This window comes from Theropithecus gelada, chromosome 6 (assembly GCF_003255815.1).
Source record: "Theropithecus gelada isolate Dixy chromosome 6, Tgel_1.0, whole genome shotgun sequence".
In the NCBI taxonomy this organism is placed as follows: Eukaryota; Metazoa; Chordata; class Mammalia; order Primates; family Cercopithecidae; genus Theropithecus; species Theropithecus gelada.
The window spans coordinates 136,231,347-136,253,399 of record NC_037673.1 but is presented as its reverse complement, the minus strand read 5'-3'; the positions used below and the strand labels follow the sequence as shown (position 1 = coordinate 136,253,399).

The 22,053-nt window shown below is 52.8% G+C and overlaps 1 protein-coding gene across 5 annotated transcripts in view; it reads left to right on the top strand.

Annotated features, from left to right (window-relative positions):
* The window catches only part of NRG2 (neuregulin 2), a 198,389-nt gene that overhangs the window by 164,330 nt on the left and 12,006 nt on the right, over positions 1-22,053 (top strand). The window contains exons 4-6 of one of the 5 annotated variants that reach the window (XM_025388792.1): positions 8,722-8,842; positions 15,417-15,475; positions 20,710-20,733. The exons of 1 other annotated variant lie outside the window; for it this stretch is intronic. In XM_025388792.1, coding sequence (XP_025244577.1) covers positions 8,722-8,842; positions 15,417-15,475; positions 20,710-20,733 — 204 coding nt within the window. Of the gene's footprint in view, positions 1-8,721; positions 8,843-14,959; positions 15,037-15,416; positions 15,476-20,709; positions 20,734-22,053 lie in introns of all 5 variants that reach the window. 3 more of the 5 variants (XM_025388791.1, XM_025388794.1, XM_025388793.1) reach the window with 3 other exon arrangements.

Here is a 22,053-nt window from a genome sequence, read left to right as displayed (position 1 = left end):
ATTTTGAAATCAAGAGGTGGGGGTGGGGGAAGGATATTTTTAGAAGGCAATTATAGGAGGCTGGGCTGCCAGGAGCGGGGCTGCAGGGAGAGGCAGGCCCAGGGCATGTGCAGGCTGACTGCCTATTGCCTGTTGCTTTGCTGGGCACCTGAGCGCAGGCAGCCATCTCCAATGGGCCATGGGTGGGCAGCTTGGATGCCTGGGGCCCCTGGTGGCAGCCTCTGTTCAGGGACAGCAAACTCCTCCCTCACGGGCCATCCCCACTCCTTGAAGTCTTGCAAGGTCAGGACCTCACGGCACCTCTTACCTTCTCGTCTCTACAGTGGCAGACCCAGCCTCAGGGTAGAAGCTGCCTTCCTGTTGCACTGCCCTCTCAGGCCCTGGTTCTTTCCCTTGACTGGGGAAATTGCCTCTCCTCTCTGGCAAAACTGCCTGTCCTCAGGCAGTGCCCTCTCCACTCTAGCCTGAGTACCTTAAATCCCACAGATCACTCTCCTGCTCCCAACACACACAGACTGAGTGTGCCATGTGGTTACCTATTTATTGGGGTTCACTTTGACTCCTGCTCATCACAGAATCTAATCCTGTATCTGTCATTACCTGCCTCTATTTCCACCAGACAGTCTTCCAATATGTCCTAAATCCAGAATGGTCTAAAAGACGACTTGGAACATTCTCTGCCCTACGACCCCCAGACAAAAACCTAGTTCAGACCCTGTCTGTCCTGTCCTGGTGAGGGACACCCTATCTCCCAGGCCCTTGTGCTCCTTGGTCTCCCTCGCCACTGTGTCTAATAAGTCTGAGTCTCCATGGCCTTGCCATTCTTCTTTCTGGATCTTTCTCACACCTGCCTCTTCTGCTCTAACTATACCTCAAGGGTAACCCTGGCTTGGGTTTCATCCCTAGTCACCTGAACCAGAGCAGCAGCCTCCTAAGGTGCTTTTATCCTGTCATGTTCCCCACCCCATAGAACCACAGAACAGGGACTTTGTTCTCACCACCCTGGCCTAAAAGATCTTTCCAACCTAACTTCCATCAGTCCCCTGTCCATTCCATTCTTACTCTTGCTCCTGTGCCATCCTGACTCATAGGATGGGTCAAGACAGTTTCTCTCACTGTGTGTTGGCCTCATTCTTTCCTACTGTAAAATGGGCCTCTCTCATGTTTGGGGAGTGGGGTGGGAAGAGGAGGCCATGGCCTTATCTCTTCCTCCTTGACCATCCCAACCCACTGCAGCATCTCTCCCAGCTAGGGCTCCACTCCTGGGCCACTCCTTGGCCAACCATGCTCTGATAGCATCTCTTGAATTCTAGCCTTTGATTAGCCTTCAACTCTCATGCTATTGCTGAACTTTCTCTGTGGGCATGGCCACCCCAATGAATCTGTGAGCCGCAGGAGTGGGGAAAACAGGGAGGATGCTTTCTCCTATAAGTTACAATCATAGCCAGTATTTATTGAGCCAAACTCCATGTTATCCCATGAACCCATACTCAAAGTCAGGATGTATTTTATAAATAATGAGAAGCTCAGAGAGATTAAATATTTCACCGGAAGTCAAACACCTAGTTAATGATAGAGCTGCACAATATAAAAGTAGTTGGCAAACACTTAGTCTCTGAGCTCTGTGGGGCTATGTCTAGTCTGTCTACCACCCTAGCCTCAGGGTCTAGCACAGCACCTGACTCACAGTGGATGCCTGGTAAATACTATATAAGAGAACTTATAACCTGCTCCAAGGTCTTTACTGCCTCCTCTATGGCCCAGCCTTGGCATGATAGCAGGGAGGGTGTCTGAGCTCCTACTTCTCTCATCCTATCCCAAGTTTGGGAAAGTGGGCTGTATGTGGGGTCTAGCACCTGCCACCTCTGCTATAGTGGTCAGACATTCTCAGATCCACTTTGGATCTGGGGTCTTCCTGTTTTATTAGTCAAGACTTTCTTGACTGGAACTAACAAACCTATCTTAAGGGATTTATTTATTGGCTTATAAAACTGGTAAGTTCGGAAGTGGAACTGGCCCCAGGCGTGACAGAATCTAAGAACTCAGAGGAAGGGTCCAAGAACTCATAGGATGGCTGAAGACTGTTTCTCTCACTATGTGTTGGCCTCATTCTTTCCTTCTGTAAAATGGGCCTCTCTCATGTTTGGGGAGTGGGGTGGGAAGAGGAGGCCATGGCCTCAGACAGCTCCAGATCTACCCAATCCCAGCCCACCACCTGGAGAAAAGAGATAGCTTTGTCTCTGTGTCCATAAGTACAGTCACAAGGATGGATTCTGATTGACCCTGCCAGGTCATGTGGCCCCCTTGACCAGTCACTGTGCTTGGAGGGCGGGGCCATCCTTGCCTGGCCTGTCTGTGTGTGCACAGGGGCTACTGAGAGACAGAGCACTGTGAGTGACGGCCTGGTCAGAACTCCATGGAAAAGCACTTCCCTAGAGGGGTGCTGTTAGCAGAGGAAGCAGGAGTGGCTGCCATGCAGAAAACCACAGGAGTGCCCGCTCTCTTGCACAGGGCTTGGGGCCTGTGGCCAGAGGTGGTGAGACCCCTCAGATAAGCCGAAGTCCTGTCCCACACATGGAGTCCTGTCAGCCCTCAGCAGGCTGTGCTCTGATCAGTTTAGGAACCAGACAGTGGAGCCTTTGGGCTGGGCACTGAGGGCATATCTGGAATCCTAGCTTCCCACAGCCTTCTTGCCTCTTGACTCTCCAGGGGAGCGGCAGGGCAGAGCAGGGGAAAGAGTTTGGAGACTTGGCCTCGTCCAAGCTCTATGTCATGCAACCCTGAGTAAGTCACTTCACCCCACCGGTCTTCGGTTTTCCCATTATGGGGCTGAACTGGATGATCTTTAAGCCCCTTCCCTCCAAAATCCTGGGATTCTGAGTTTCATGCTAAGGCTGACATCCTGTGCACCTAACCAGTACACACACACACACACACACACACACCACACCACTTCTGCTGCCATGTGCAGTCCATGGCAGGCAAGAGCCTACCCTTGATGTGGAGAGCTGAACAGGGCCACTGCTGGGGACCAGGAGGCCCCTGCTGGGGATGTTTTCCCAGGCAGAGATGCCCAGGCTCCTTGTTTATCCGTGGAGCCCATGAGACCTGCAGCAACCACACCCTGTGGTCTGCCCCCTCTGACTCATCCCAAGGTGGGTTGGTTTGGCCCGCCCAGGCCGAAGGGAAACCAGGGCTACAGGGATGGGGCAGCCAGAAGAGGGCACGGGGAGGCCATCGGGGAACAGCAGGCTGCTCGGTGGGCATCGCTTTGGCTCTTGGGTGGCTACTACTCTGTTCGGGTGGAGCCCAGGGCTGTTTCCACAAATCACATTAGGCCTTCCTTATAGTCATAGCTCTGCCAGCTCACAAAGAGACTCCCGCCTTCCTGAACTGGCGGGCAGAAGGAGCCGGCAGGAAGTTTGTGGTGCTAACACAATAGCTTGGTCCAACCCACTTCTGAGTTAGAGAAACAGATGTCTCATCCCAAGTGAAAGGGAGCTTGGGAATGTCCTGAGGTAACTGCACCAGCCCCTGATGTCAAGCTTTGCCCCGGAGGACAGGCAGGTTTGACCTGGGGTGTCATAGGACCATGGAAGCCCTGGAGAGGTCTCTGGGCCAGTTTCTTACCTGGAGTCTTGAAAAGGCTGGCTGTTTAAACACACACACACACACACAGATGCACACTCATGTCAGTCAAGCATTCACCAAGTGCTTATTCAACAAGATCTTGCTCAGAGCTCTGGGGAGTCACAGTCTTGGCCCCCAAGTAAGTCCCTCAAATGGCAGGAAACTAAAACCTGAACTCTAAAAGGTCTGCCTTTTCTAACAAACTGAGAGGAAGGTAGGCAATTTATCAAAGGGAAAGGGGCCTCGATAGATAAAGAGGCACTCAACCAGAGTCCGGAAGGACAAGCAGAAGTTTTCTCCATGAGCAACGGTGAAAAGCAGCTGTGGTTGTGGGCAGCAGGGGACGCATCTCCACAGCAGTGGCTCCCACCCCACCGCTGTCACTCTTCAGGGGCCCTGATAAACTCACACCAAGACACTAACGGTTCATCAAAACTTCCTGGGCTTACCCCTCCGGGGTGCTTTTTTAAATTAATTTTTTGAGATATAATTTATATATCATAAAATTCACCTTTTAAAGTATACAATTCAGTGGTTTTTAGTATATTCACAAAGTTATATAACCGTCACCACTAATTTCAGGACATCTTTGTCACCCCAAAAAAAAACCCCGTGGCCTTTAGCAGCCACTCCCATTTCTCCCTCTCTCCAGCCCTGGCAACCACTAATGCTGGACATTTCATATAAATAGAACCATACAATATGTGGCCTTTTGTGACTGTCTTCTTATACTTAACATAATGTTTTCAAGGTTCACCATGTTGTAGCATGGATCAGTACTCCATTTCTTTTTATGACTAAATACTATTTCGCTGTATAGACATACCACATTTTATTTATCCAGTCATAAGCTTGGATTCTTGGGTCATTTGGATTGTTTCCACACTTCGGCTGTTATGAATAATGCTGCTGTGGACATCTGGGCACAAGTTTTTGTGTGAGCATAGGTTGTCAATCTCTTGGGGAATACACCTAGGAGTGGAATTTCTGGAGCACATGATGAGCACATTTAATTTTTTAAGGAACTCCCAGACTGTTTTCCAAAGCAGCTACACTATTTTACATTCCTACCAGCGATGCATATGGGTTCCAATTTCTCCACCTCCTCACCACCACATGTTATTATCCGTCTTTTCGATTCTGGCCATCCTAGTGAAAGTGGTATCTCAGAGTGTGTGCGTGTGTGTATGTTTTATAGAGATGGGGTCTTGCCACATTGCCCAGGCTGGTCTTGAACTCCTGGTCTCAACTGATCTTCCCGCCTTGGTCTCCCAAAAGTGCTAGGATTACAGGGGTGAGCCAGCCATGGGCTTTGATTTTCATTCCTCTAAGGACCTTTCTGGAATATTTGCATTTAATAGGAGACAGTCCTTTAATCTACCAAAAAGATATCATTATCAGTCAAGGATACCAGACTAATCCCTGCGATGGTAGCACAGGGCACTTTTTTCCCCCCAAAGAATAAGATGTTTATTTTCTCATTCATTCATTCAGTAAATATTTGTTAAGCACCTGTTATGTGCCAGGCACCGTGCTGGACATTGGGGTTCAGCGTAAACATTTCAGACATGGCTCCTGCGCTAATGGAGCTTACATTCTAGTGAAGGAACTAAGCATTAGACAGCAAACAGTTGGCTGGGCGTGGTGGCACAAGCCTGTAATCCCAGCATTTTGTGAGGCTGAGGCAGGCGGATCATGAGGTCAGGAGATCGAGACCATCCTGGCCAACATTGTGAAACCCCATCTCTACTAAAAAATACAAAAATTAGCTGGGCATAGTGGCATGTGCCTGTAATCCCAGCTACTTGGGAGGCTGGGGCAGGAGAATTGCTTGAACCCGGGAGGCAGGGGTTGCAGTGAGCTGAGATTGTACCATTGCACTCCAGCCTGGGTGACAGAGCAAGACTCTGTCTTGGGGGAGAGAAAAGCAAATAGTTGCACACCTAGTCATGTAATTATGTTAGAATAACTATAAACAGAAGTATATGAAGCTAAGAGAGGGAATAAGGGAGGAACCTGACCAGCTTAAGAAGTCAGGTGAGGCCTCCCTGAGACACTTGTTGTATTTTGAACATCCTGGGCAGGAGAGTAGTTGGCTTATTAGAATAGCAGAGCTATGACTAGTGTAGTCTGAAACATACTGAAGGAGAAAGATGGGAGATGAAGTGGGAGAGGTGGTGAAGCCCAAATAAGACCTGGGAAGAAGTTGGGGGCTTTATTCTGAGTGCAAATGGAAGCCACGGGAGAGCTTTGATAATAGAAAAGATTGACACAATTTACATATTTTAAAGACCACTGTGGCTGTTGCAAAGTAAAGGAGATGAAAGCAAGAGTGAAGGCAGAAAGACCGGAGAGGAAGCTATTGTGGTCATCAAAGAAAGAGACAACGGTGGCCTAGACTGGGGGAGGAGGTAGCGAGACATGGATGGAGTCTCTTGAGGAAGTGGAAATGGCAACCCTTGGCGATAGATGGCTATAGGGGAATAAAGGAGGATGAAGTCAAAGATGCCCTCTAGCTCTTTGGTTTGTGCCATTTGGTCACTGAGATAGGGAAGACTGGGGAAGAAGGTGGGTAGGGCAGATGGACTTGTTGAGTTTGGGGTGCTGTGAGCCATCCCCGTGGAGGTGTAAAGGGAGAGTCCATGTCACCTTAACTTCTCCAAACACGGGCGACCATAGTGAGAGATACGGATACACTGACAAGGGGGGTGTAACCACATTGCCTCAGGAGCCCACGCGTGCTAGAACAGTATAACTACGCCACAGTGTGAGCGCAGCTCTTCCATGTGGAAATCTCCATGCAGTGTGGCTTCGCCACTGGTAGAGTTGGGCTGCAGTGTCTTGGGAAGGCCCTGCCATTACAGAGGAGTGGCCTTTCTGAGGTGGAGACACCCATGGTCACTCTTTCCCCACACCCTCTGTGACTGGCTCCCCAACTGTCTTCCCTTTTTACCTTCCCGGGGCCCAGCCTCGTCCCCACGACAACATGATGCTGGCAGCCCAGGCTCAATGCACCCAGCTGGGGAGGCCCCATCTTTCCTCAGGAGTTGTCCTTGTCCTCCCAAGGCCCCGATGAGCACAGACATATATGTGTGAGAAGCCCAAGTGTGCAACTGTGGCCCCGGCCACCCCAGTATCCTTCCTGCTGTCCACTGCTCACTCGACTGGGGTGAAACAATGGGCACAGCAATGGGCAGTCTGTGCCACCCACAACTGCAGAGGGCGCCAGGCAGGGCCTGGCAGATCCAGACTGAGATTTCTCTGACTTAGCCAAGGCCCACAGGAGGGCCCAGGCCTGCAGTCCTCACAGTGCTTGTGTTCGTCTGCTTATGTCAAGCCTGGGTGCTGACGGGGAGGATGTACAGCCAGGGGCTAGGAGCCCTGAAGCTCTGTTGCAACACACACTGCACTCTGGCCAGACATTCGGTGCCTTCTCTCTTCACTCCTCCTGTGCCATGCAAATGAAGAGCAGGACAACCTCGAGGGTTCTCCCAGCAAGGGGATTTTACAACTGGCAGGCGTGGTCACCTCAGCTGTTTCTCTTCTCTGTCCCTTTCTTAGTTCCCTGGGTCTCACTGACCCAGAAGTGGGGCAAAGATCAGCAGGAGGTCTCCAGTTCCAGCCAGCACGTGGGTTCCAGCTGGGTATGGGGTCGAGCCGAGGAGGGAGACCTCAGCAGGGGTGGGGCTCTGGGATGCCAGCTCAGCAGCAGGCATGATGTGGAGGGGACGGCGAAGCCGGCCCTGCCCGCTGGATTTTATCAGCATGCTCCTCAGACATATACAGAGGCAGAGCTGTGTATACACTCCTGGCCCCCCGCGCTCCATCCGTCTCCCCACATGTCTAAACACTGAGGGCGCCGAGTGCCTGCCCTCCTCCTCCTCCTCTCACTTTCACCCCCATTGCTGAGGGGAGTGAGAGAGACCCAGTACCCCTGAGGAGACAGGGCCAGCTGGGGTAGCTTGGGCCATCTCATTCAGGAGGCCACTGCTGGGCTGTGTGCGAGCGAGAGGCCCTCAGAGGCCCTGGGAGCTGAGGGGAGCAGGACCTGCTTCTGGCTGTCCAGTCTGGATTGGACGGGGCATTATCTAAAACTGATGTTTGGGGCAAGAATGTTCACTTGAAGCCAGCTTTCTGGATGCCATTCCCTGATGAGGAGCAGAGCTTCAGTGATGTTCATTTCTCAAATGAGTCCAATCCATCGGACGTGCAGTCTGCGCTAGCAGCCTTAAGGCCCAGCCTTGCTCTCCCCCAGTTTCGCATCCCAGCTGCCCCCTTCCCTTTCCCCAGCCCTGTCTCCTCCCCAACAACTTGAAACCCATGATTTATGGCTGGGGCTGTCCGAGACCTGGAGGCTCCCTCTAGGGGCAACAGCTGATGAGGTTGGGGAGGAGGGGGCTGTCTGGGGTGGGGAGATATGGAGAAGACCCCAGATGCTTATGGAGATGGGGCATAGTAGCCTTTGAAGCATTTCTGGGAGGTTTGGAGCTAGCCCAGCCCTTGGAGAAGGGGAGGAGAGTAGAAGCTGGGGTTCCTCCTACCTCCAACATCTCTCCAGATCTTAGAAAATGACCGTGTCCTGAAGGTGCCATCCCCTGAAGGCCCAGCTCCCTTCCAGCCACTCCCTGGTCCACCATGAGAGCCCAAGCCATGCAGGCGGTGTAGGTGTCTCTTCCCTGCGCTGCCTCCTACGTTTGTTCACCACGTGAGACATCAGCATCTCAACCACCTGCAGGGGAGCCCCCGGAAAGCCAGGCAGGGAAGGGGAGAGGTGGGCCCTTACTCAGCAGAGGAAGCAGTTCCTGCTCTCATCTCACCTTGCTCCCCCCACAAAAGAATGAAAATCTTCCTGGCCTTTGGAAGTTTGCCTAGAGCTTAGGTGCAAGGTTGCACTGGGCATACGGGCAGAGCTCATGGTGGCCTCTCCTTTGCCTTATTGGTGACTAGAAGGGACCACCAGACCTCCCCTCCCCGGTCATTCCTGCAGCCTCTGGTCATCTTCCAGTTTTGAGATGGGGCATGAAGGAGATGATTCCTAGGACCTAGAGATGGTCTCAGTGGGTCACTGGCACATGTCTCTCATACCCTCAGTGAGCACCACCCTCTCATCCTGGTCGGGGCACGCCCGGAAGTGCAACGAGACAGCCAAGTCCTATTGCGTCAATGGAGGCGTCTGCTACTACATCGAGGGCATCAACCAGCTCTCCTGCAAGTAAGTGACCAGTAGGGGTGGGCTTGGGGGCAAGAGCAGGGTAGGAGATGCTGGGTCAGAAGTGGAGGGCTCTGGTAAAAGAGGGTTCCAAGCCACTGACAAGAGGTTCCCAAGGGGTGTAGACAGGAAGCTTTGCCCTACTTCCTAGCCCTTTCCTGAAATATAAGGAGATACAAGCTCTAAGGGGCACAGGGGCTTGGGGAGTCCCCATTTCCCAGGCCCCTATCCACCCCATCTCCTGATGTCTACCCTTTCACCAACACTCTTTAGGGAGATGGGGATGCTAGTCTATGCCCTAGGCACTGGGCACTGGGTTTTTCTCTCTCTCTCTCTGTCTCTCTCTCTCTGTCTCTCTCTCTCTCTCTCTGCCTCCCTCAGTCCCTCTTTCTCCCCATCTTTTCCTCCCCATCTCTCAGCAACTCTCCAAACTTTGTTCTTAATGAACGTTTCCCAGGCTGCATCTTCCCCAGTAGCGAAGAGCCTGGTGGGGCCAGGCAGAGCACAGGTTCCAGAGCCCTTTGCTCCTGTAGTCTTGAGGGGAGAAGAGGGGTCTGCCCAGAACCTAGTACTGACCTCAGGATCTGGCTGCCCTTCTGCCCTACAGGACCCCATTGTACAAAGATGCCCTGGGTGCTGCCTGTGCCCCTTCAGCCCCTAGCCCCCACTCCATGGGATGAGGGGATGCCAGCAAGGACACCACTCTAGGTATGACCCAATGGGGGAGGTCAGGGTGGAGGAGAGGCTCAGGCTGGGGTCTCTCAGCCTCCCCAGGGGCCAGAGCCTGCTCACCAACCAGGCAGGGTGGCCCCAGCAGGAACTCCAAGGAGCTCAGAACCACCCACTCCCCACAGAAAACGGGGCAGGTGGGAGAGAGGCTGTCGGGGGGGCTTGTTCAGGCCCAGTCAAATCTTTTGGGCAGCTGGGCCTACAGTGCCCCCTGGACAGATTCTCTGGTGAGTGTGTGAGGAGGGGAGGGGAGCTTGGTGAGGGCAGCACAGACTCTGGACAGATCTAGGGGAGGAGTAGGAGGGGGGCCTAGTTAATAACTTCAGTGTTTCAAAGCAGCCCAAGACTAGAGCCCTGGAAAGGTACTAAAACTGCCCCATTCCCATGGCATCTGGGCAAAGGCCACCAAAACTTTGATGGGGATTCAAAGAGAGATGTTTGACCTTCCGCCAGGCAAGGTCAGACTCAGCACTTCTCAGCTCACATGCCTCTGATCTCCCGCTCTAGATCCACAGCCCCCTTCCTGGACACACCCTTGCTCGGGAATGTGAGCCTGGTCTGAGGAGGCCAGGACTTTTCAAGACCCCTCCACCTAACAACATGGTAATGAGGGACCGCGCCTCCTTTATGCTCACCTCAGTGCTGGGTGACCCGGCCCGCACTGCCAGGCAGAACCATGGCTCTTGCCCCAGCTGGCCTCCTCAGCTGACTTCCTCCCTGGCCCCACCCTGCCCCTGCTGCCACCTCCTTCCCACCCTCCCCGAATCTTAGGGGGAGAGTCCCAATAGCAACAACAGGCCCTCTAGGGAAGTTCTCAATGCAGACTCAGCCCCTCATCCTTCCCTGCCTCCTGCCTCTAGGAGGCTGCCATGTTAGTATGACAGACCCTAGGGAATATTCTAGCTGTGAAAGTTGATCATAGTTCTTTGGAACAGATCTACCAGAAATTCATCAGGGTCCTGGAATACCTCACAGGGATGACCCAGCCCTGCATCCCCCTTTCCTTGTCTCCTGCATCCTCCTCCTCCCTGTGACATACACACTAGGTAGGTCTCTTCTCTTCCCTAGCCCCTTGGACCCCGAACCTTGAAGGGATCCAGCACTGTCACTGAAGTCAGCCCTCGTCCAGGCAGGGAAGGTTCTGGCCCCTCAGGACAGGTGCCAGGGCTGAGGAGGGCCATGGGGGCCAGGGCTCCAGTGCTAGAGTTCGGTGTGGGCAAGGGAATGGTGAGATATATGGGCTCCAGGAGGGCCCTGCCAGCAAGGTTGCACCCCTAGGACCTCTGAGTCCTGCCCAGCTAAATCTGAGAGGAGCAGAGGCAGGAGCCTGAGCCATTGTGAAGATGGTGCCCTGTTCCCCTCCCCACCAGGGAAGGGAAGCTGCACTGCTTAGAACTTGGTACCCGGAGCCACCACTTCCCCATCTCGGCCTCCCCTGGTTCCAGTCAAGGTTCCTGGAACCAACTTCCCTGACTCCCTTTGTCAGCCGTCGGGGGAGAGGGCATCCCTGGTGGAGATGCGGTCAGAACGGCAGGTCCTCATAGCTGTGCTGGAGAAGGGCAGGGGGGTGGGGGGCAGGGCAGAGCCCAGAGGCCATTCTGGGGGTGGACGAGCTGCGGGGGAAGGGGGGCAGGCCTCTTGGGGTTCCTGATGACACCTGAATGGAATAAAAAGGAAAGAATTTAGGAAACGGAACTCACGTCTTACCATTTGTGCTGTTTGTTTACTTTTTATTTTGATTTTTTTGCATTTCCGCTTAGCTTGGATAATGAAACTACACTGGTCAGTTTCATTCCAGTTTCTATAAAAATCAGTTTTCCTTCCTGGTTTTCTTACACTTGTTGTTGTGTATTGGTTCAGAGCCCTGCAGGGAGTGTTGGAAAGCAGGCACACTCCGTCCCTCCTGTTTTTCTGGAATTCAGTGCCAAAAGAAACAGTGTCACTGATACTGAATTTTGTTTTAAAAAAAGACAACGTAGGGGGATTTGAAAATGGGAGTCCAAATCAAGGTGACTATCCCCTGTCTGGGCCAGACAGGGGCCTCTGTAGTCCCTCTTGCTGCTTTCTCCTCTTCTCTCCGTGTGTTTGTAGAGCACGGTTGGTGCGTGACTCTTGGGGACTGGTTCAGGGGATGATGACAGAACAAGACTCTTTCCAGCCCTGTGCACATACCAGTGGCATGCCTCCCCTTCCCATCAGCTCATCCTCCTCCTCCTCATCCCTCTGCCCCTACCCCACCCATGTCCAGGTGATTCCCCATCCCACCCCCATCTGCCTGCTCATCCTCGCCACATCTTCACCCCTCTCATGAATTCACAGGCCCTTCACTCCCTCCAGTGCCCGGGGCACACTGCCATCCTTCATCCACCCCCTCCCCCGGGTGAGGGCAGCACACATGGCATTATCCCCAGGCTACCAAAAGGTGAAACTGAGGCCCGGGAGGTGGGGTGGGAAAAGGGGAAGGCAGAGGTCCTGACCTCTCTGTCACCCCAGATGCAGCCCATGGGCTCTCCTCTCTGCCCCTCTCTCACCCTGCTCTTCTCCAGCCCTGGGGACAGACCTTCCCAGAGTCATAGCCGATGACCTGGTGGGAAAGGCTGGGAAGGCTGTTACCCGCTGCTCCTTCTAGTCTGTCCTCTGTGCCCCCTGAAAATCAGAGGGTCAATCCCAGTTTCAGTGGGAACCACCAACCACCACCCACCCCCAATGCTGAGTTCAGACTCCTATCCTGGTTCATAGGCTAATGTACCCCATACTCTCTTACCCTGGTATTAGGTGCAGGTTAGAGAGGCTGTAGGCCCAGCTCGCCCCCAAAGCCTTCTCTAGGGAAGCCCCAGCCTCCTGAATGTGACTCATCCCCAGCAAACAGGACTAAGGAGAAAAATAGGAGTGTCCTGACGGAGCTAGCGCCCCAAAAAACAGCAGTAGCTGTCAGCCCTCCACCACCCCTCACTGCGCCCCTCCCCAGTGCCTTTTGCTTTGTTCAGCCAGTGGGGAGCATATTTTCTCAAGGAAGGAAGGTTAGGACTATAATGTTGTGCAACTTAGCGGCCATGAAAGATGTAAGGATGTAGTCAGCACAGTCCAGGCTGGGTGTGAGATAAGGGCCACAGGGATGTATGGAGTTATCGTTGGTCTCCAAAGGTCTTAGGACAGCAGCCCTGCTTGTCAGCAATGGAAATAAATTTCCCCTTGCCCCTCCTGCCCCTGTACTCCCCCACTCTCTCTCTATCTCACACACACACACACACACACACACACACGTTTCCCTGCCTCCAAGAGCTGGGCTGATCTCAGACACTGGACACAGACACATCTCTTTCTTTCTTGTTCCTTTGTGGAACCCAAGAGTCATTTTGGCAACTTCCTGGGTCTTCATCCTCCACTCCCAAAGGCACTTACGTTTGAAAATCACTTCTGCCCCTCTAGTCCCCATCACAAGTGGACATCAGTTTCCAAGAGCTGAGCCTGGCTGGAGCTTGTTGGGAAGCCTTAGCCACTATCTCCATTTTCGTGATCTGGGATGAATAGGGACAAGGGCCAGGGATCAGAGAAGGATGTGTTGACAAGGGAGCTAATGGCAGTCTCCTCCTCCAAGCCACCCTGTTCAACAAGATGAGCATGCACCCTCTCCCCATCCATGCCACTTTCCTGACACACTTCCCGCCCTCCACCACCCCCTGATTAGCCAGGCATACCTGCTCACACAATCCTACCACTACAAGACAAACAGCCTGCCTCCCCTGGAGGAGACGCCATCAAGGCCCAAAGAAACTCCAGCCCTCTGCTCACCCACCACTCCCATTCCCCACTCCTCCAGATTTGAGGTCACAGGATGTTCATGAGTATCTGTCACAACCAATAGCTACCACTCACTGTAAGCCTAAGTGGCTTCCTGACGGTTGCTATATACTGCAATGCTAAGAAGTAGAGTACACTTGCCTCTTGAGGAAGTTTACATTGATTAATTTTGAACGGTAGCCTATTATTGAGGGGGACACTGGTGATGAACTTAGCTACTTTCCTAAGGAAGAAGATGCAGAGGCAATATAGACCCATGTCTGAGTAGGGATGTGGGGAAGGGGTCTAGCCCTCCCTGTAAGCTTCTCCTTAGGTATCTAGCTTTGCTGGGGTTCAGAAGAGAGTACAGGGGTGGGAATGTCCTCCAGAAATCTACAAGACTGCTGCAAGAAATCTGAGATTCGCTTGAGGAGAGGGGTGGCAGCCAGAAAGCAGAAGAACGTGTACCTTGGGGGTAGGGACAAGGTTAGGGAGATTGAGTGGGTGTTGCTCTAGAGCTGTAAGCAAGGCAAGATCGGAGAATGAGATCCAGGGCAGGGCCAGGCAGTGATGGAGAAACAGGTCATGGGGAAATGGAAGAGTTTCGCAGGCTGGCTGCCGCTAGGACCTTGAGGTGGACCAGGCTTCCAGGGTCCCCCAGTGAGCCTGCTCCAATCCCTTTTGTGGTCCTTGCCACCTGAGGCCAGATTCCCTGCACCTGGTATCAGGAAGGCCCACTTTGGGATGCTGATAATTCCAACTCCTCCCCAGCTTCCCATTTCCTTACTAAGCTTTCCCCATGTACATTGCACTGGGGCAGCCTTCTCCAAACCATGTTCTACAAGGGTTCCTCAAAAACAATATCCATGGTGAAATAAATTTGAAACACAAATAAACTTACATGAGAACTTACATGGAAAGTTCAGCTGTTTCCTCCTATGAAACTTTCATAGTCTTTCATAGGTGAAGGTACACTGCAACTCTACAGGGCACCCTGAATGTATTTCCTACATTGATTTGGCCACAGAACCCTCTTTGAAAGAACAGATAAAATATCCCCTAGGTCACTTTTGTCATAGACATACACAGTCTGGGAACAGCATTCCCGAGTTATTTGAGTTTTCTGGGGGCTGTTTCTTGGAGGAGAAAACCTGCCCAGGGCCCAGGAGAGAATCCTTCAGTCGGTCCTGGGAGGAGTAGCTCCCAAGAACTTGGTATTCCTTAAGGCTCCCAGATCCCTGCCAGCTGACTGACTGCCTGGCACCAAGAGGCCACAGTTCTTGCTTCATGGGGCACCAGGCAGGTAAGAAGGAAAGTCTCAATGACCAGTAGGACAACTTCCCATCTTCCCTCACCCCACTTACCTAAATCATCCTCCCCCCGACCCACCCCACCTTCCCCACCACCCATGGAGCCACATCTATTAGACAGATTTTCGAGGAGATTTCAGAGCCCTCCACCCAGCCCTGACTCCAGTCCCTTCAGCTACAAGTATGACCCCAAGTGCCTGACTTGGTTTTTCTCATTCATCACTGTGCACTTTGATTTCTAACCTTAGCCTCGCGGATGATGCCAGTTTGTTCTGTGATTTTTCCCCTTTTCCTTCTCCAGATGTCCAAATGGATTCTTCGGACAGAGATGTTTGGAGAAACTGCCTTTGCGATTGTACATGCCAGATCCTAAGCAAAGTATGTTTGAAGATACAAACACAAGTCCCTGCTCCTTAGAAAGCTTCCGGGTGCAGTCCCCCCAATGTAGGGCATAGGGCCAGGGGTGTTGGTTGTTTTGATCTTTGGCTGTTTTGTTTTGTTTCTCTTTTCTTTTTTGTATTTTGGTTTGTTAGTTCTTTTTGTTTTGTTTTGTTTTGTTTTGCTTTGTTTTCATTTTTGGCCTAATCCTTGGGTTTAAAGTTCAGGGCTGCAGGTAAGGGGCAGAGTGGCAAGGCCAATACAAATGGTAACGGTGGCAAGGAACCCAGCTGGCATTGGCAGGAGCCCGTGCCGGGGTGTTGCAATGCCTGTGTCTTGCTATCCTGGCTCTCTCTTTCTGGTTTTCTTTCTTTTGGTAGGTGTCCTGTGGGATACACCGGGGACAGGTGTCAGCAGTTCGCAATGGTCAACTTCTCCAGTATGTCTCTTTCTTCTATTTCTTCTCTTCCCTGGTGACTGACAGTCTCCCCCTGGGGAGGGATGGGGCCTTGCTTAGCAAGACTATGGGGAGATGCAGAGGGTGTCCTGCGCTCCTTAGAGGAGACAGAAACGCCCCCTGGCACCCCCACCTCCACATGTGGACTGTACCTCCTGGGCACAGTAATGCCAAGTTCTCTCTGAAGCAGCCAGGGCCACACCCAGGCCTCCTCCCGACTTCTGGGGTCAGGCAGCCTGGCCAGAATGGGAGGAAGCATTTGCGGAACCCTCCCCTGCCTCTGAAGGCTGCCTGAGGGTACCGATGGGGCTGGCAGTGAGTGTGTGCGTGTGTATGCCTACGTGTTTGAGACAGAAAAAATGTTCTCAGAAAGCCCATTTTCCAGTCTGGCCAGAGTTTGTTTGTTTGTTTTGAGGGTTTGGAAATGGGGTAGAGGGAAGGAAGAGGAATTAAGGGAGAGCAGGACCCAGGGCAATGGTTTCCATGAATACCAAAGATATTTATGTGGCTACAGGATGGTGGGAGAGGGGGCAGGGGTTGGTGCTGGAGATGCTAAAAAGTTGAGGAAATGAGGAATTGAGGGGTAACTGATGACTCCAGCACCTCTGTGGTCTGTATCTTCCCATCTAGGATTTTATTCCCTTCCTTTCTTCAACTTCTGAGGTTGGAGCTTTCTCTTTTGCACAGTTTGCCAAGAAAAAAAAAAAAAGAAAAGAAAAGGAAGGAAGAAAGAAAAGTGAGCCCGGAGGCCCAAGGACCCAGCCATAATTATGGAGTGTTTTTTTTTTTTAATTTGGGGCCTGAGAGCAGTTCCTTCCAGCACCGCCAGGTGGGGGTGGAGCAGAACGAAAAGCCTCTGGCCGGCCATTGATTCTGCTTGAGGACCAGGGGTCCGCTGGCTTGCAAGGCCTGTCCCCAGTCACCCATCCCATCCTGCAGAGCAGGCTAGGCCCCTGCATGCCACCACCCCCCACCCGCCACCTCCTCTTCTCCAGGGAGGACAGCTGGGCCCAAAGAGGAGTTTGGAGCCGAGTGTCCATATGGCACTGGATACTGGGAGGTAGAACTCTGGGAGGTGCTGAAGGTGGGATCCAGGGGACCATGTAGGTAGCCCTTGGAGAAAAGGGGTTTGGGGATTTAGGTCTCAGGGTGGAGAAATGATCCTTCCCAGTCCTCCTCAGACCACAGCACAAATGGTCAGCAAGTTACTCCCCACCCCAACCCCACAGGGGCGTAGAGACCCCTGGGGGATGGGAGCTGCTTGGCCCAGATGGTCAACTATCTTAATAGAGTGTGGGAGGCCAAGGAGGAAGGGCAGAGCCTGTGGGCAGGATATGTGGCCCAACAGAATTCTCTAGAACGCAGGCTCTGCAATTATTTCAGAGTCATACCCAGCCCTGAGTGCAGGACTGTAGAGCAGGAGGGCCCCCAGGAGAAGGCAGAGCCCAGGCAGAGCTGGGGGCCAGGTGAGAGAGACAGTGGGGCAATATTCCTCTTGGCAGAGAGCCTCCCAGGCTTGTGGGACTGTTCTGGACGGGGAGTCCCAGCCTGTCCTGAATCAGAGCAGCCGAGCCTCCGGAACCCGGGCCGCTATCCAAGGCCTCTCTGCCAGCTGGGCTGCTTCAGCTTTCAGCCTAAATCTGCTAGGAAGGTCAGCAGGGTCCCAGGAGCCCAGAAAAGAGCCCGCAAAGGCAGTCCAGGCCCTTCTGCCTAGTGTGTTCAGTAGCTTGACTGTTACCTTTTCGTAAAGGATTTAGGCTCTTCAAGCACTTTCCCAGAGAGCACTTCATGTACTGCTCTAGCAGATAATTACTGAAAAGGTAGTGTAAAGTGCTGGCTTAAGTGTTCAGGCTTCGGATTCAAAGAGACCTCAGTAAAAATGCCAGCTGCTGAGCTTACTAGCTCTGGGGCCTCTTTAACTTCTCAATTTGTTTTCTCATCTGTAAAATGGGGATGATGACATTTATGCCTGTGGGGTTACTGTGAGGATGAAATGAACTGCTGCATATGAAGGGCTTAGCAGAGAGCCTGCCATTGTGATTGGAGTGCAGTTTAGTACCTCTCCCAGCTACAGCTGGTATGGGGGTGGTGGGCAGCATCAGGCCCCTAGGGGCTGACTCCCAGCACATCCTGAGCAAAGTGTCCAACCTTCACACCCTGCCCAGATAGCATCTAGACCAGGTTATCTTTTGCAGAGATCAAGGAAAGAGCCTGTGACCGCAATAGCACATTGAAGCTTCTCTTTCTTCCACAAACAGCCCCTCCGCTCCCCATAGGTCAAAGCTTGTCCATCTTTATGTCCCCATGTAAAAGAGCACATATACTTGTACACACAAGCACAAACGTGTGAGCACGGGCTCATACATGCACACACAATCATGTTCTTACACACCTGCACACATGCGCAAACCCATGAGCATGTGCTCACACCTGCAAGCACATGTGCAAACACAGGAGCTCATGCTCACATCTGTACACACATCTGCCTCCTTGTCCAGGCACCCTATGACTGTATGTCATGGGACATGTCCAGGATGAAGAATTTGCATATTGTCTGGTAAGCACAGCCCTGTCAGGAGTCCAGCATCAGGTTGCCATGGTTACTGGTCAGTATGCAAATTTCTGGTTAATAGGACCTTCCTGTGACTCAGTGGTGCCACTCCACCCTCACTGAGTGGCAGCCAATGAACATAATGAGTGGGAAGATCTTCTCTTTGCTGGGGCGGACACAGCCATAGGCCCGTCATGTTCCATCCCACGCTTCCCAGTGAGAAAGCTGCCTACCCAGTGACTGGCCAAGCCCTCAGTGACCCCACCAATCATGCCAGCCACCACTCTAAACAGTACTGGCCTTTGACTCAAACAGGAGGCCAGTTAGGAGCCCTAGAAGCTGCAGCTGCTACTATTCGGTTCCCAGAGGAGTGACACAGAAGAAAACACTTAAAGAGCTTTGGGAGCCCTGCTCACTTCTCCAGATGGTCATTGTCCTCAGCAATACCCAGCCAGGCCTGCCCAGAAACTCAGTGGGCAGGAAAGCCATGGCTTAGCACCAAGGGACCAAAGGATCTGGCCTCCAGTCTCCCTTCTGCCTCCTAATTTGCTGTGTGACCTTGGGAAAGTGTCCTAGCATCACTGAGCCTCAGCTGCCTCATCTAATACAACAACCTCGTCGGAAAGTGGGGCCCAGACCAGCTCTATGAACCCAATCCTCTTTGCGTCCCAGGTGTTGTAGTCAATCTGGGCTGTTCTCTTAGGGCAGCAGGGCTAGATATCCAAATAATGTGAGCTCTCCAGCTGCCTGAAGGGTCCCTGGGCCACAGCATTAACTACTCAGTGAGAGGTGTGCCAGGGTTCTTTGAGAATTGTCAAGTTTGTGCTGTCTACTCAGCACGCCTGACCAGCCCTGGGACACCCTGGAGAGGAGTGGACAAACTATACTTAGGGCAACTTTTTCCTGCCTCCAAGCAGTCAGAGTGGGACTGCAAAGAAACCAAAACGTCCAGCTCACTCCCCAACCTGGGATTTAATAGCTGTACAAGAAGGGCTTGTGTCTGGAAGGGCTAGGAGTAATGAATGCTTCATTGGTATGGTCTCTGCATGGAACTGGGGGGTTGAAGCCCCAGGATCTTCCTCCAGGCTCTTTAGTCAGAGCCATCACAGTCCCTGGCTCAGAGCCACCCTGCTCTCCCGCCCTTTTCCAAATGCAGAACCGTCTGGAATCCCTATCAGGAAGTAGACGAGAGGTCCAGGGACGGATAATGCGTAGGACTTCCTGCAGATTGCCACGTGCTCGCCTTCCTCCGAGGCAGATGACAATATCAGACACAGTGTCACACCCTCCGTGGATCTAATGGAGCTGACTATGCACCTGGGGAAGCCAGAGAGTCAGCAAATCCAGGCTAGGAGGAGCGGGGCCCTGCACGCGTGCTGAGCTCATGCCTTCCAGGCTTGTTCACATCTTCCTCTAGCTGTGTGCAAGCACTTTGGACAGACAAGGAAACAGGGATTATGGCTTACCCACATCCACATAGTGAATTAGGGATGAAACTGAGACTCCAGGCCTGTAGACCGATGCTGGCTGCTACATTAGAATGGTAGGTGAGCTTTTTAAAAATACTGTTGAGATTTCTGGGCTCCCACCTCAGAGCCAGACTTCCTCAGTCTGGACAATTCAGAAGCTCAGCCAGGTTTGCAAACCTCCTGGGATCCTATGCCCCAGCCTGATGCCCACGTAACAGATAAGAGACTGAGACTTAACTAGATTGGTGTCACTCAGGGTGGCACAGCAAGCAGTAGGTCAGTGCAGAGCTGACCCTTGAGTCAGGGTCCTTTTATTTAACCGTTCAATGATGTGGGGGTCTCCATCACAGGGTCCTGAAATCACACATTCAAAACACGATCCCACTTCCAAGACTGTCATTTGTCCACCATTTGAGGAGCTCAGACATTCTACAAGTGAACCCACTTGTCTCTTCCTGTGAATTGCAGTTTGCTCTTCTTGGTAGTGAAATCAGGCTCAGGCACCATGACTCAGCCCTGTAGGCTTCTAGGGTGTTGGGGTGTCAAGTAGAGAAGTGACCTGCTATCTGGAGCCTCATCCTCTTCCTCTTCCTCTTCCTGCTCCCTCCCACAGACTCTGAGGCTCCCCACCCGGGCTCCCAGTAGGTGGACAGGCCAGCTTGGCCTGTGGGGCAGAGCAGGGACATGGGGCAACTCTGGGGACCTCATGCCTGCACTCTGAACAAAAAAAAAATAGGGCCCCCAACAAGGGAGCTGGGCAAGATGTCTGCAGGAAGGCTTGAGAGTTGAGAGTGCTGAAGGCCTGGCACTGACCGCTGGGAGGAGCAGGGGAGCTCCTGAGACCCCACCCCCACTTACCTTTCCTCCCAGGGACATTTGCCAACTGACTCTTATGCCTCTGCCTCCCCACCAGGTACTAACCCCACAGCTCATCTCTAAAGAGCCTGCCCTGCCTGCTGTTTCTAACATCTCCTCTCTCTACCCTCCTTGGGGCTCTTGGGGACTGGGTGTCAGGGAAGGAGCTCAGGAGGCTGGGAGGGGACACTACTAACCTGCTTTCACCTCGCAGGCTGGTTGCCCGGTGTCTGAGGAGTCCTGACCAACGTTTCTGTCTCTCTCTCTCCCCCTATCCCTGTCCACCTGTCTCTCTCCCTCCACCCCTCCCTTTCTGACCCTCCTCTCTTCTGCACTGCCAGAGCACCTTGGATTTGAATTAAAGGGTATGAAACCTCTGTGTGTCACTCAGCACCATCTGCGTGGCCCCTCTTCACAGCCTCCGATGCCATGTGTGCTGAATGTTTGGTTTCCTTTCCAAAAAATGGACAAGGGATGATTCCAAAAATCTCTCCTGGCCCCATCAAGATGTCCTAGCATAAACTATGTTGATTTACAAGGAGATGAAAGAAGCTCACGAACAACAGGGCACTCAGGGGTTCGGACCGTGGCCCTCAGTGTACAGTAGCATCCCTCACATAGGGGAGATCTATTGCTAGGAAGGCTCAGAGGGGAGGGTCCTCTCCTGAGCTGAGTGCAGCCCCACAGGCTGGCTGGACAAGAGACAGGCCCCACGTGTGAACATGGCCCCTCGAAGGGCTGGTGTCCAGGAACCACAGAAGCCTGGTTTCGAGAGTTGTGCAGAGAGGCATCCCTTTCCATTTGACTTCAGTCTTCTTTCCTTTCCCCATTTCCATGTCCATTGCTTTTCATCCTGCACCAGGCCAGCAGCTGATAACTCTATTTGCCTCTGTCCCTTCCCTGTGTCTGTCTGCCCGGCTTTGCCATCTGCTTGAGGCTGTCATTCCCTCCATGATCTGACCCCACATTGGCAAGACCAGCCGGGGTCTGGGTTGGGCTGGCCTCTAGGACCTGCCCCTTGTCTCTCAGCTCAGAATCTTAAATGTGTCCTCTTGCCACCTGCTACTACCACCCTCTGGCCCCTGGAAGACTCCTTGGGCTAGAAGGGACTTTAAGGGGTTAGTGTTTCTGGCTCTCTGGCTTTGTGCCGGGAGGCTCATCCATAGTCTCAAGTGTCCAGGCATATGACAACAGGAGAGAGGCAGGGGCTCAGAAGGTGGGGGCTGCGGTGGGGTGGGATCTCAGACGTAGTACAGAGCCTACCATTATGGAAAGGCTGCTCTCGTGGCTGATTTGGGGAGGCCTCCTAGCACCACCACCTATCCTCTATCAGCTGTTCTCAGTAGAAGATAGATTGCAAAGCGTGTGTGTTTAAGAGTGCATCCGTCGGCCGGGCGCGGTGGCTCAAGCCTGTAATCCCAGCACTTTGGGAGGCCGAGACGGGCGGATCACGAGGTCAGGAGATCGAGACCATCCTGGCTAACACGGTGAAACCCTGTCTCTACTAAACACATACAAAAAACTAGCCGGGCGAGGTGGCGGGCGCCTGTAGTCCCAGCTACTCGGGAGGCTGAGGCAGGAGAATGGCGGGAACCCGGGAGGCGGAGCTTGCAGTGAGCTGAGACCCGGCCACAGCACTCCAGCCTGGGTGACAGAGCAAGACTCCGTCTCAAAAAAAAAAAAAA